Genomic DNA, 13926 nt, shown 5'->3' with positions numbered 1-13926 from the left:
CCTCCGCGCCCCCTGCGCTCCCCTCCCCTCCCCCTCCGCGCCCCCCTGCGCTCCCCTCCCCTCCCCCTCCGTGCCCCTCTGCGCTCCCCTCCCCTCCCCGCCCCCCTGCGCTCCCCTCCGGGCCCCCTGCGCTCTCCTCCCCTCCGCGCCCCCCTGCGCTCCCCTCCGGGCCCCCTGCGCTCTCCTCCCCTCCGCGCCCCCCTGCGCTCCCCTCCCCCCTCCCCCCTCCCGCGCCCCCCGCGCCCCGGCCCCGCCCGCCCCCGCGGACCTGCCCGCACCGAGCCGAGCCCGGGGACGCCCGCGTGGGCTGGGGGATCCCCGCGCCCTCCGCGCCCTCCGACGCCGGCCCACGCGCGGGCACCTGTGGCCTCGGGCCCCCGCGCGTCCTGCGGGAGGCCGGTCCTGCCCGCGTCCCGGGAGCGCAGAGGCCCCGCCCCCACCGCCCCGATGTCTCCCGCGGCGCCCCTGGGGACCCCCCCGCGGCCAGGGGCCGACTCCAGACACAGAAGCCCGCCCTAGGGAGCCTGGGGGGCCCCCCGACCTCCCCTGGGGCTTGGCCCCCGACGCTGCTCGGAAGGAAGGCCGGCGCCCCCCGCAGGTGAGTCCGGGGCCGCGGAGCGGGGCTCGGGAGGGAAGGCGGGGCCGCGGGAGGGAGGGTCGGCCCGGGGGCACCGGCGGGGAGGGCGGCTCGCAGACCCGCGAAGCAGGCCCGGCTGCTGGGGGGGGGGGGGGGGGCAGGGGCAGGGCAGGGCACCCCCCGGCAGGCTGAAGACTTCTGCCTTGAAAGCAGGGGCTCCTTCATTTCCTTCCAGGGGAGGGGCTAGGCCGCGGACGGTGCCTCCACCAGCCCTCCCCACAAAGGGGGAAAAAAAACCCCATTGCCGCGACGAAGGGTGCAGGCCGGCGGGAGGAGGGAGGCAGCGGCAGTGCCGGCTGGTGCTGCAGCCTGGGAGGGCTGACGCCAGGCTTGCTCTCTCTGCAGGGGGCTGCCCTTCTCCCGTGCGTCCGGCTCGGTTCGAGGAGCTGCCCGGCCTGGACCCCCTCCACATCCACATCTGGAAGACCCACCCCAGCCACGGCCCTCTGCAGGTGTCAGCCGCTCGCGGAGACCTCTGCCTTTGCAACTGCCCAGGAGTTGTGAGGGATTACGGCCGCCTTCCCCCATCCCAAGGGCATCTCTTACCCCGAGTCCCTGCAGAGTCATCCCCCTGTCTCTGTGTCTGGGCTCAGCCAGAGATCAGCTCGGCGTCGTCTCGTCGTCGCTTCAAGTCCTGGAGACCACTCCTGAGACCCAAGGCCCTCCCCCTGTTCTCCTGTGTCCTCACCTCGGTCCCCTCTGTCATCCTCTGTCGTCCTCGGGGTGTCCCATTTCCCGCCCAGAGGCAGAGGAGGCGGCGGGGCAGGGGGCAGAGGCTGGGTGAGGGCCACCCAGGGCCAGGGTGGGCTGGCGGGCCGTTAAGATGTGGAGCTGTGCCTGGCCGAGGGGGGCTCTGTGGAGGCAGACGCAGCGAGTGCCCGGCTGGGGGGAATATGGGCAGGCCTGCAGCGACGTGGTAAAGGATGAACATTCGGGGCACCCCGGACCTCGGGCAGCCCAGTGACGACCCCAGCAGTGGTGGCCAGCGGGAGCGGATTCGACAGCGCATGAAGATGGTCATCGGGCAGCTCGAGGGCATTCTGCAGGAACTCAAGGAGGTGGCCAAGGAGCTCAGGGAGGTGAGTGAGGGGCCAGACCGACCCCAGACCAGTTTTCCTGAGCCTGGCACAAAAACAGACTCACATATGTGTTCCGGTGTGTGTGTGTGTGTGTGTGTGTGTGTACTCAAAGCTGTGTGCACATGTGTTGCTTTGCTGGATGCTTCCTTCTCCTTGTTCTCCTTTCCCCAGATCTGCTTTGCTAGAAATCTCCGCATACTCCAGGACTAGAGGGGCCCTGGTGTTGTAGAGTCGGCTTGGGCAGCGTGTTGTGGGACCACATTTCTGTGGTTAGCACTCAGGGCTGCCAAGGTGACAAATATAGACTAAATCACACCATAGCCTCTTAGTGGGAGACACTCTCCTGGGGCCCAAGCTGGCTTCTGACCCCGCCATCTGCCTCCTAGACTCTGAGCTGCTCAGAAGGGGCTCTGTGGGGGTGCCGATGGCCCTACTAAGGAGGTCCAGCTAGGAGCTTTCTCCAGAAATCACACAGCCACTCAGAACCCTTGATCCTGGAGAAGTTAAAGCCAGCTCTGCCCTCCCTGTCCTGAGATGGGAATGAGTCCAGGGGGCTGCTAGTGGAAACCAGAGTTCCTGTGGACGTCGGTGGGGGGCAGGAGTCTCGTCTAAAGGCATGCGTCCCTGGCCACAGTTCTGAATGTTTATGCCAAGGCTTGAAAAGTCACTGAGAGATCCTGGGATGTGTGTCCCTTTCTGTCTCTCTAAGCGGAGCTCGGTTTAATTACTGCTTCCCACATCGCTGGGGTAATGAGGTACACATGTCCTCAGCCCTGCCCCCTGGGCTGTGTTCAAGCCCAAAATGCATGACCAGCGTTCTGAGCCGCTGGCCTGAATTTGCCCACTGGGTGCCATTATGCCAGCCAGGTGGGCTTTAGGCAAATTTCAACTCCCTGTAACCAGGGCCCCTGCAGAGAGAGCAGAGAGAGTGATTTAACGGGAGTTATGGGTTCATGCTTTCCCCAGCCAGCTGTGCAAGAGCGGGGGGTCTCCAGGAGGACCGAGGAGAGGAGATGATGGTGGGTGCCAACTCCAGCCTGGCCTGAGAGCCAAGGAGCAGGAGATGTTTGAACGGAGCTGTATCCGGAGCAGAGGGCTTGTGGAGAGGCTGGGACAGAACTGAGGTGGGGCAGGGCAGCCACTCAGCCCAGAATCAGCCTTGTGGTCAAAGGCCAGAGGCCTCTGAGCCACCCCTCCTCCCCCAACCCCATTGGTCCAAAGGCCAGATGCCTCAGAGTAACCCCTCCTCCCCCAGGCCCCCTCATCTTTCCCCACCCCATCTTTTTCTAGATGCTCTGTGGGTCTCTCAGGGTCGTGGGAGCCATCCGGAGTCTCAGCCTTGGGCAGGGGCATGGGACCTATGCCAAGAAAGGAGCCCACCCAGAAAAGAGCCAGGATTGACTCTAAGCCTGGAAATCATACAGCCCAGAACCTACTCCCAATCGAGCATCTCCCAAGGAGCATCTCCCAAGATCCACCTCCCCTGTTGCGCCCCCCCCACCCCACCCCCCCGCCCCGGGCATAGTCATCCAGAACTTAAAGACATCTCACAGGTCATCCGTACCAGCCCTATCCATTTTCTGTTTGAAGGAACTGAGGCCCAGAGAGGGCTAGGAGCTTATTCAAGGTGGCACAGCCTACTAGTGGCAGAACTAACTAGAACTTAGGTTCCTGTAGCCTATTCTGAGGCTGGAGCAGGTGGGCAGGCAGGTGACCTTTTGGCATTTTGGCAGAGGCCTTCTGGAGATGATAGCTTACTCTCTTGCTATGATGCTCTGAGGGGTTGCCATTCTGGGGATGAGGCAGGGGGATCAGAAGCACTAGGATTTATTTGCAGATCTTTTAGATGTTCCCTCTCGCCCTCCTCAGCACAAACACTCATACCCCGTGTCCCGAACAGTAGAACTTCAGGTTCACAGGCTGCCCAAAGGCCTGAGCCCGGACAGAGAGAGATGAGCTCCCTCCCCCTATACACCCTGTAGGCCATGTGCCTCCACCCAAGACTTTGGCAGGTTGCTATGGCAACCAGCATCTACCCCGTATGCCACTGCCTGCCCGCTGCCAATGGCACCCAGCTGGGAGGGGGGCAGGCCTCAGAACTCTCCCACCCCCCAGGCGAGGTCTGGACTCGGGGTGGTGGATAGAAGTGAGTGTCAGGGAAGGCAGGTGAGGCTCTGGGAGGCCCCGGGCAGAAGAGGAGACCCCATAGCTGACTTCCTGTGGGATGGGATTTGTCAGGGACGTGGGCTACCCAGTGGGAGGGCCAGGCCTTGGTTTGGGGTGAGGGGCTGCCGACCTCTGTTCCCTGGAACCTGTGATTCTGCCTCTTGATCCTCCAAGGGGGCTTCTAAAGCTGGGTCTAGCTGGTTCTTCTCAGTCCCTTTGTGTGGCAATTTTCCACTGGGCCTAAGTAGACCCAAGGTCGAGAGGGTGGCAGGCTCATCTTCACTCATCATACCCCCTTCCGCAGACACCACCAGCTCAGGGCTCACTGAGCTGGGTTCCCTCTCAGGAGAGCAAAGCGCTTAGATGTGAAGACAAGATGCACATGTGAGGCTGCCAGGGAGCAGCCCAGGATGCTCGCTTGAAGGAGCAAGGCCAGCTTTCCGCCCCTCGGCCATCCTCTTCCTCCTCCTGCTGCTCACTTCCCTGGCCCCAGATACCACTGACCCTGGCAGACTCCCATGATCCTTTTGAGCATACAGCCCTAAAATTCATAGAAAGATGAGAGACACTAAAGCCCTTCCTCCCAAACCCCTAAGCCTCAGTCTGCTCATCTCTGAAACGGGGATGCTGATCATTCCCATCTCAGAGTGCTCTTCAAGGGTTTATCTAGGGCTTGTGGCAAGGGGGTCTAGCACACAGCCCTAAAGGTTTTGGGGTTCCCTCTCCCAAACCTCCCCCACCCTCCCAAACCCCTGCTGCCTCTCTCACCGGGCTCCCCACGGGATAGGGGCAGGTTCTGTCCCATGGGTGGAAAAAGTATCTTAATGGACTAAGTGAGGTGAGGAATGTAAAAGTGCTTTGAAAGCGAAAGAAACGGCTGCAGAGGGATGTCACAGTCAATCATTAATTAGCCCTCATTCTCCTAGGTTCCCCAGCACTCCAGGATGCCAGGCCAATCCCAGCAGGCTCTCAAAGCTCCGCAAAATTCTGTGCATCTTCACTTAGGTAGAGATGCAGTACAGCCCAGAGGCTAAGAGCGTGGGCTCTTGTGGCCAGAGACCTCTGGTGCAAATCCGCGTCCACCCCGCTCCTAGCTGTGTGAACTTGGTAAAGTTACCTCACCTGTCTGGGCTTCCGTTTTTGGGCAAATGAGGATACTGAATTTTATGCCTCCACAACCAACCCCACGTTTGCTCTAGGAATGAAATGTGATGCTGTGTATAAAGTACTTAGCACAGGGATGGACACAAAACTAGCCCCACATCTTTCAGGTATTATTAATGAGACATTCTTGCACTGGCCTGCCCCCTACTCTGGGTACAACCTTGTTGTTTTGGAGGGCTGTCGGCTTCTGAGCCATGATCAGAGCGGGCAGAGGCAGGAGCCAGGCCTCCTGGCCAGCACCCTTTGGCCTCTCCTGCAGTAGGCAGTGCCACCCTCTCCAACTTGGAAAGGGGAGGAGAGTGACAGTGACAAGGGGATGGAATCTCCACTGAGATGCCTTTTGAACAGAGACCCAAAGGAAAAGAGGGTACGAGACAAATGGATATGTAGGAGAAGAGCCTTCCGGGCAGTGGGAGCAGCTAGTGCAAAGGTCCTGAGGAGGAAGTGTGGAAGTGTACGTGGCATGTTCGTGATCAACAAGGAAGCCAGGGCAGCTGGAGTGGAGTGAACCAGCAGGAGAGAAGCAGGAGGAAAGGTCAAAGAGAGAGCAGGGAGTCAGATGACACAGAGCCTTGAGGGCTGTGATATGAAATTCGGATTAATCCTCAGTTAGAATCCCAACATGCTCCCCAGGAACCTCCTCTTGTGATTCTGGGTGGGAATCTGCCTCTCCCCTGCTCTCCCTGTTCCCCACCAGCCGGGGAGGGGGGGTGGGGGGGTGGCCAAGGGCAGGGGTAGGGACTCTTCATCCTCACCCTCCCAGATGTTGAGCTTATCCTAAGCAGTTACCTGGCTTCCTCCTCCTCCCCAAGGTGTCAGTGTGGGAGCTTGAAAATGGTCCTCGGGCTCACCACCGGCGTCTGCTATGTCATCACTGGCTCTTGGGTGGTCACAAGCTGCTCACCTTAGCGGTGGCCTTGGAGGGTCTCCCCACCTGATATTCCCTGGGGGGCAGGCCCGCTGGCAATTGCGCAGTCCCACGGGCTGAGCGCTGTGTATGGGGTGGCCTGGGAAGCCAGGGGCCGTGTGGGCACGAGATGGATGTGGCCGGGCCAGGAAGCAGCTGGGGCAGGAGAGGCTGGGGACCACGGAGCTGTGCCAAAGTGGGTCAGCTCCATCACCCGCAGCTCAGCAAGAATTGTGCAGATTTTTTTCTTATTATTTTTTTTCCCCCTCACCTTCCTTTCCTCCCTTTTCCCTTTGCGCTCTCCTCCTTTGGACAGATTCTCAAGGCTCCCTGGCCAATTAGGCCAAATTGCAGGATGAGAGTCATGAATCACAGTCCCCTCTCTCCCCCCTGCCCAGCTCCACAGCCCCCCCCAGGAAGACAATAAATAACATAATCACAGAATTAAAAAATAATCAGTGGTCATAAATAATGCAGATCCCCAGTTATATAACCAGCTGCCTAGGGAGCTCGGAGGGAGGGGAGGAGGTAGCAGCTTGTCGAGTGAGGTGAAGGGGCCGGAGGTGAGGGAGGCACCAGGATGGAGGACCCGGGAGTCCCAGAACTCCCGGGCCCTCCGTCCTGGCTCGGGGACCTTAGGGGACACAGATGTGCTTTCCTTAAAGTGGGGCCTCAGCCAGGGCCAGGGCGGGAGGGAGGGCTGGGGCAGGCGGGACAGGGCTGTGGAACTCCTCAGAAAGCAGCCCCCAGCCGGTTTTATAAGCCCCCTGTCTCAACTCACCCACTCACCCAATGGCCGTATTTGTAACGAGTGTGCCAATCTGGTGGGGGGGGTGGACAAGGCGTCCCCAGTCCCACCCCTCATGGGGCTTACTGTCTCCTGGGGAGACGTCAGTCATTTAACATATTTGCACATAAAAGTGTAGCGGTGATAAAACTGGAAAATATTTTTAGGAAAGGCACAGAATACCTTCAGGGCCTATGACAGGGCCCCTGTCCGCAATGGAAGGGCAGGGAAGACTTGCCTCTGGGAGTGAGATGGGGCGAGTAGCCGAGGAGGGAGCCTCTCGGGTGAGGCCCGGGGCGGACGTGGCCCGGTGCAGTGTGTAGCGCTGGCGAGGAGGCAGGCCTGGCGGTGGCGGCTGCCCGCTGGCGGCCAAGGTCCCGTGGCCGGCGTTGGGAGTGGCTTGTGTCTGAGAGGCTCAGGAGTCTGGGAGCAGGGGGTGCTGGAGGCCGAGGGGTCCTTCTAGGCTGATTACCAAGTGCCTCGAATGCAGCGGGAACTGGACAGGAAGCAGCCACCAGATGGGTACAGTCAGGGGAGGGAGCCACGGCTGAGAGCAGGACCGTGGTTGGGGACGCCCCTGAGATGGGGCCTGGAGCCCCCAGCAGGTCTGTCCCGGCCCTCAGCCCTGCCCCACCCCCCAAATCCAGTAATTCTTGTCCTTAAGGTCCCAGGACTCCTGACCCGGGGCCTCAGCTCTGCTCCTTCCAGTTGCTGGGCCTTGCCTTAGCCTCCCCGCCAGCAAGCACGGTGACGGGGTGAAGCCAACAGCGACTCCAGTCCCCCTGGCTCTGAGGTTCTGTGATCCTGTCATTTTTATGCTGTCATTTCTCTCTCCGTTCTCTCTCTCCCCCTTCTATTTCTTTCTGTATATATAATTATTTCCCCGCACTCCAAGACAATCCCAAATTACACGCAGGCAAAATGATTATTAAATCTCAGAGAGAAATCACAGATTTCCAGGCATCCGGAGCAGACAGGCAGGTAAGGTAGGGCCTGCCCGCCCTCTGCCCTCCCCACCGGCCCCATGCAATGAGGTACAGGGGCCCTGCGTGCAGTCCGGGGACCCTTGGCCCATCACTCCCCTTTCTGGTCCTCACTCAGGTCATTCATCATGTGGGTGTTCCTGTCCCTCACGGTCTGGGCCAGATTCGCTTCGAGCTTCATTACCGTTCGGCTTTTAGAACCTCTTCTGCTTCTGCTCTGTCTGGAGCCAGACCTACTTTAGGGAACGTAGATGTCACCCACGTGCTGGGCTTTGAAATGCCCAGTAGGTCCCATTCCTCCACCACAGGCGCTGGAACTGCCCCCCTCAGAATGTCACTCCATTGGTGAAGAGCTGATGCCCATCCGCTCTTGGGCCTGGTGCCAGGGGCCGGGTCACATATCAGCACCCACGGGCACACAGAGGGCGTTGATAGTGTGTGCTGCTCCACCTGCTTTGCATGCATCGTGCCATTAAATCCTCACAACAGCCCCGTCAAGCAGGAGCTACTAGAAATCCCCCTTATGAAGACACTTGGGCACAGAGATGCTGGGTAACTTGGCTGAGGCCACAGGGCCGGTCAGCCGTGAGGCCAGGACTGGACGCTAGGGCGGACTCCAGAGGCCGGGTCCTTAAGTGCCGGGCTGTGCCGACTCTGCGGTGTAAACCACATTCATATCTAGTTAGTCCCCATCGCCTTGGTGAGGAGAGGAGGGTCAGCCCATTTTACAGGGGAGGAAACTGAGACTCAGAGAGGAAAATCACCTGCCTCGAGCCCCTTAGATGCGATGTGGCCTACCTGGGGTTTGACCCCAAGCCTCCCTCTGTCCCATCCGTCCACACTCCCAGGATGAAACCAGAGAAGGACGTCCTAATGGAGGAGAGGAGGGGCCTGAACGTGAAGCCTGCCTGAGCAGCCAGCCAGCAGGAACTTCTTGGGCAGACAGGAGTGTGTGCAAGCCTGACGGCCTTGGGGGTCCTGCCCTATGCACCCCGGATCTTCCTCACAGGGCATTAGGAACCCCGCTTCTGGGCCTGGCCTGGCCTCAGCCAACCCTGTGTGGTCACAGCTGGTCATCCACCCAGAGTCCTGTTAGCCGTGTCCCCGTGCTGCCACAGCCGCAGACTCAGGCTCAGCTGGATCAGGGAGTCTCATTGGAGGATGTGACTGTCCCAGAGACGCAGGGCTTCCCCTGAGGCTGGCAATGCCCTGAGGTGCTATCTCTTCACCAGCTTAAATCCCCAGGCCCCCCTGGGCCAGTGGTTCTCAAAGTGTGCCCCTGAACTAGCACCTGGAAGCATGTCGGATATGCTGCTTCTCAAGCCCCGCTCGGGACCTGCTGATCAGAGACTCTGGGGAGTAGGTTGGCGCACACCCCAGTTTGAGAGCCCCCTGCCCTGGGCCAGGGCTCCCACCCCTCAAGTGGGTCTTCGGTTGAGCAAGGGCTTCTGAGGGAATGTGAGCTTCTCTGAGGTATAGGGGGAGTCACTCGCGGGTGGCGGGCATAGGGAGGGTGGCCAGATTGGAGAATGGGGCCCTGTCCCCACTGCCTGCCCAAGCCCAGAAATCACAGCAGCAGCTCATGGTGGTGTGCAGTCTTACAGGGGACCCTCGGGGGAGGGTGGGAGCCTCGGCTCCCCCTAGTTTCTGGTGACTTTGGCCCATCTTCTAGAAGCTCAGGAGATGATGATCTCTTAGGTAGAAAGCCTGACACGTAGTAGGTCCTCAGAGATGGGAGACGATGTCACTTTTATCACCAAAGCCCCACGGAGACTCTTCACTGCCCTTCTCATTGTCCCTCATGAGGCGCTGGTGAGGATGGCAGGGCTGGGGTCATCATGCTTAAATGGCTGAGGCCCAGAGAGGTTGTGTGACTTACCTGAAGACACACAGAATGATGTCTAAGCTGAATCTGGAACCCAAGTGTCTGGACTCCCCCGGTTCTGCAGGCTTCAGCCAAGTGTTCCCAGCACCCCTCGGGCCTGGGGCCATGGGGAATGGGCACCCCTAGGCAAGGACAGCCCCAAACAGCTTCCCTAGTCATCCCTATAAACACAGAGTCCTAGAATCTCAGAGATGGAAGGAACCTTGGAAGTAAACCCTTCGCACAGCCTCCCCATTTACAGATTGAGAAACTGAGGCTCAGAGGGAAAATGATGACCAGGTCACTGTTGGATGCCCCTGCCCCCGTTCCTGACCAAGTAGACGTCCCGCTGACCCCAACGCCTCCTGGCTCGTGGCTGTTGGCCTTGCTTTGGTCTTGCACTTTGGGGCACTCCCCGCCCCACTCCTCACGAGCTCCTTGCACATCCCGGACAGCAGTCATCCTCGTAAAAGTTTGTTAGACTTCTTAGTTAATTCATTAACTGGCCGCCCTGCCCCCAGGAAGAGACCCCAGCGAGGGGCCGGGAGGGGTCCTGAGCCAGTGGCTCCCTGTGTATGTCCTGTCCTTGGGTCTCCCCGTCTCTCTGCTTTGCTGTCGTCGTCGTTTTGCCATTTTTGTCTTTGCTCTGAATCATCATTCCTCCTCCTCTAACTCTGTCCCCTCCCGACGTCGCTGGTAGGGTCTCCCTTCGCCGGGTTTCTGTGCTGCAGGGCCTGGCTGAGGGGGCGTCCCGAGGCAGGCCACCCGTAGGGAGGTAGGGGCGGGGGGGTACAGCGCCCTCCGCAGCCGGCTGTCCCCCGGGTGCCCGTGAGGAGCGGCTCTGGCTCTGGCCAGCTCGGCCAGGGCCGGGGTTCCTCCCTGCTCACCAAGTGATGCTGTCCTATTCCTTCCCCGCCAGCCACGCTTGATCTCCACTGTCAGGGGGCAGGGCAGGACGGAGGTGGCTCCAGGGTGTCCCCGGGGGAGAGGCGCTGCCCGGCGGCACAGGGTGGCCCAGGATGCTTTGGAAAACCTGGGGAGGGTCTTCCTTATGGGCACCCCGTATCCTCTCCTCTACGAAGGGTGTGGCCCGCTGTCCTCTCCACTGAGTGGCCTTGCTGCAGCGTCAGCCCTCTGTGGAAGGCCACCTCCCAGGCCACCTCCCAGTCAAGGGAAAACCGAGCTCTGAGCACCGGGGCTACGCTCAGGACAGCCTGTGGCTTTGGGAGAGTGGGTGTGTGAGTGGATGGGTGCAGGCCCGGGAGGGGAGACTGAGGAAGGAGAGGACCCCCCGGTGCAGCGAGACCTCAGGGGTCGTAGGTGGGCACCTGGCGGGGTGCGGCCGGGGCCCCTCACCCCTCTCTCCTGGCCCCGCCAGGTGGTGAGCCAGATCGATAAGCTAACCTCAGACTTCGACTTCGAACTGGAGCCAGACGACTGGACCACAGCCACTGTGAGCAGCACCTCCAGCAGCGACAAGGCGGGCGTGGGCGGCCCCTTCGACCTGGGCCACCTGGACCTCGTCACGGCCGACATCCTCTCGGACAGCTGGGAGTTCTGCTCCTTCCTGGACGCGTCCACCCCGTCGGACTCTGTGGACGGCGCCGAGCCCTCGCGGCCGGGGGCTGGCCCCGACTACCGGCTCATGAACGGCGGCACGCCCGTCCCCAACGGGCCCCGGGTGGAGACCCCGGACTCCTCCAGCGAGGAGGCCTTCGGCGGCGGCCCGGCCAAGGGCCAGCCCCAGCGGACCCCAGGCACCCGCGAGAGGGTGCGCTTCAGCGACAAAGTGCTCTACCACGCCCTGTGCTGCGACGACGAGGAGGCGGACGGCGGGGCGGCGGCCGAGGCGGGCCTGTCCCCAGAGCCCCCCCGCCCCGAGGCCCCGGTGGGCGCCCCCAAGCCCCCGCCCGCCCCCTGCAAGCCCAGGCGCCCTCCGCTGACCAGCTGCCGCCCGGGCCCCGCCGCCCCCGAGCAGACCCGGAGGGTCACAAGGAACAGTAGCACCCAGACGGTGTCCGACAAAAGCACTCAGACGTTGCTGCCCTACACGGCTGCCAAACAGAAGGCCAAGGGGAAAAACTAGGGGCTTGGGAGGGGCCCGGGGGGCAGTGGGCACATAGAGCTATAAATATATATATATATACATATATATATATTTAAACAAACGCAGTCATAATAAAATTTTAAAATGCTAAGGATCTAGCCCCAAAGGCCCCAGAGCTTTCACAGAGCTCGTCTTAGACGCAGAGATGCCTCCTCCCCCTCTAGGCACCCCCTGGGCGGCCAGAACCGCCCGCCCTTCCCTCCTTGCAGGGTTCCTGAAAGGGTTATCCAGGGGCGTGTGAATCAGGTGAGAGAGGCCTCCCCTGGGATTCCCTCCCCGGCCCCTGAGCACAGCAGCGGCCTTTGGGGCTGTCCTGGAGGGGACTGATCAACAGGTGGCAGGCTGGCAGGGAGCGATGGCCAAGGCGCTGGCGTCACCCCAGCTGGGCCCAGGATCACTGACACCAGCCACCACCACCCCCCCCACCGTGCCTTCTACTCCCAGGCAGACTTTCACCCCTGCTTCCCAAAGACAGACTTCCCTGGAAGCCCCACCCTACCCCTGATCCATCTCAGGGTGACACAGGCGACGGACAAGGAGCAAGCTGCTCCCCTGGGCCAGGCCTCCGTGCTGCGGAGCTGGGCTTCCCCAGACCCTGGAGGAGCAGGCTGGGTTGGACAGAGCTTGGCTGGAGAGACTCAGCCACAGCCGATCCTCAGCTCCCATCCTCCAGGGGTGGAAGACTCCGGGCAGAGCCTCAGCCAACACCTGACACGGCCCGGTGCTGACCGGAGGGCCGCGAGCCCCCCTGGGCTGTCCGCCAGGGCTAAGGCAGGTTCCCCAGCTCCTCCTCCAGGCAGGCAGAGCCGGAGAGGAATCCAGCGCCTTGCTCGGGCCCTGCCTCTTCACACAAGGACCCCGAACCCACGTTAGCAGCTCTCAGATACGGTGAACGGAGACGAGGCGGGAGCCTATGGGTAACGAGGCGTCCTCTGGGGTGTGGCCTCCACAGGGACAGCATCTGGATATCCTTGGGATACTAATCCTGGTCATTGCCAGGTCTGTGCCGCTACCGTACCGAGTATGTCGTAGAAGCGCTGTCTCATTTGATCTTCGCAATAACCTGGTAAGATAGAAACGATTACTATCCCCATTTTTCAGACGAAAAGACTGAGGTTCAGAGATGTTAAGTAACTGGCCCAAAGTCACAGAGCCTGTGCCTCCCGTGAGTTTGTGGTTTCCAGGCTGCACCTGGCCTCGCTATCCAGCAGCTGTGTGACCTTGGGGGAGTCCACTTGCCTCTCTGAGCCTACCCGCCTCATCTGTAAAATGGGGCTGATCGTCTTCACCTACCTCACCGGCGGCTGTGGGGCTTCGACAAGATAGGAAAATGCAAAAGCACTTGGTAAGCGCCAAGGCACTGGGCATGACCCCCCCCTAACCTGGATTCCAGTGCTTTCCAGGAGCCATCCCCCACGCAGGAAAGAACCACTTCTGTCAACTGGGAGCCATCCCTCCATCACTGTTTTGCTTTGTCCCCTCCACGGCAGCTTGAGGCCAGGAGGTTGCTTCAGCTCGATACACGGCCCCTCCCTCAGTGCAGGGAGGTGGTGGCAGCAGCACGACAGGACACCCTGTGGGGTCCTCATGCCACACATTTCGATGAAGGCAGGCTTCCGCCCACCAGGACCCGTTGGAAGGGGGTCTCTGCCCCTGGCAGCACCAGTGCCCCCACCGGAGGGGCCCGAGCAGATGCTGTCCAGCCCCAGCAGTGGGGAGACCCAGAGAATTTGTAGGCCAGTCTGGAGCAGCGGCCAGGGATGCTCCCCGCGATGTGGGCCGGGCCTAGGGTGGGCGACTGCAGTGTGGGGATCTCCCCTCAGGCCTGGGCTGAGGTCAGAAGTCTAGCTCTAGCCACGGCGCAGCCTCGGGGTAAATCCAGAGGTGGGTGGGCCGCGCTAACCCTGCCCCCTGCCCGGGCCTGGCCTGGGAGCCAGGGGTCTGAGCCCCTTTGGCAGCCCCAGGCCACTCAGGCAGTTCACCGACAAGACGTGGCTTATGAACCCCAGGGGCGCCCCTGAGGAAGGAGCAGCTGGGTCCTGCAGTCCAGGTGGTCCCCGCCCAGGTCTGAGCACACCTCGCCCTGAGGGAAGACATCCACTTCCCAGACCTGTTTCTCCTCCCCGATGGCAAGATTGTTCCTAGACTTACAGTCTCCGGTCTTTACAACGGGCAGGGAAAAGCAACCTACAGAAGGTCCCCATTTCACCGAGGAAGAAACTGAGGCCCAGA

General features: G+C 61.1%; 1 protein-coding gene across 1 annotated transcript; it reads left to right on the top strand.

Annotated features, from left to right (window-relative positions):
- The first annotated feature begins 295 nt into the window (after positions 1-295).
- On the top strand, positions 296-11785 carry INSYN1 (inhibitory synaptic factor 1). Its single transcript, XM_025472224.3, has 3 exons — positions 296-598; positions 983-1716; positions 10966-11785. Exons 2-3 carry the CDS (start codon positions 1561-1563, stop codon positions 11671-11673), a joined length of 864 nt encoding a protein of 287 aa, XP_025328009.1. The 5' UTR covers positions 296-598; positions 983-1560; the 3' UTR covers positions 11674-11785.
- The last annotated feature ends 2141 nt before the right edge of the window (positions 11786-13926 follow it).

This window comes from Canis lupus, chromosome 30 (genome assembly GCF_003254725.2).
Source record: "Canis lupus dingo isolate Sandy chromosome 30, ASM325472v2, whole genome shotgun sequence".
In the NCBI taxonomy this organism is placed as follows: Eukaryota; Metazoa; Chordata; class Mammalia; order Carnivora; family Canidae; genus Canis; species Canis lupus.
This window is presented reverse-complemented; position numbering and strand designations above follow the sequence as displayed.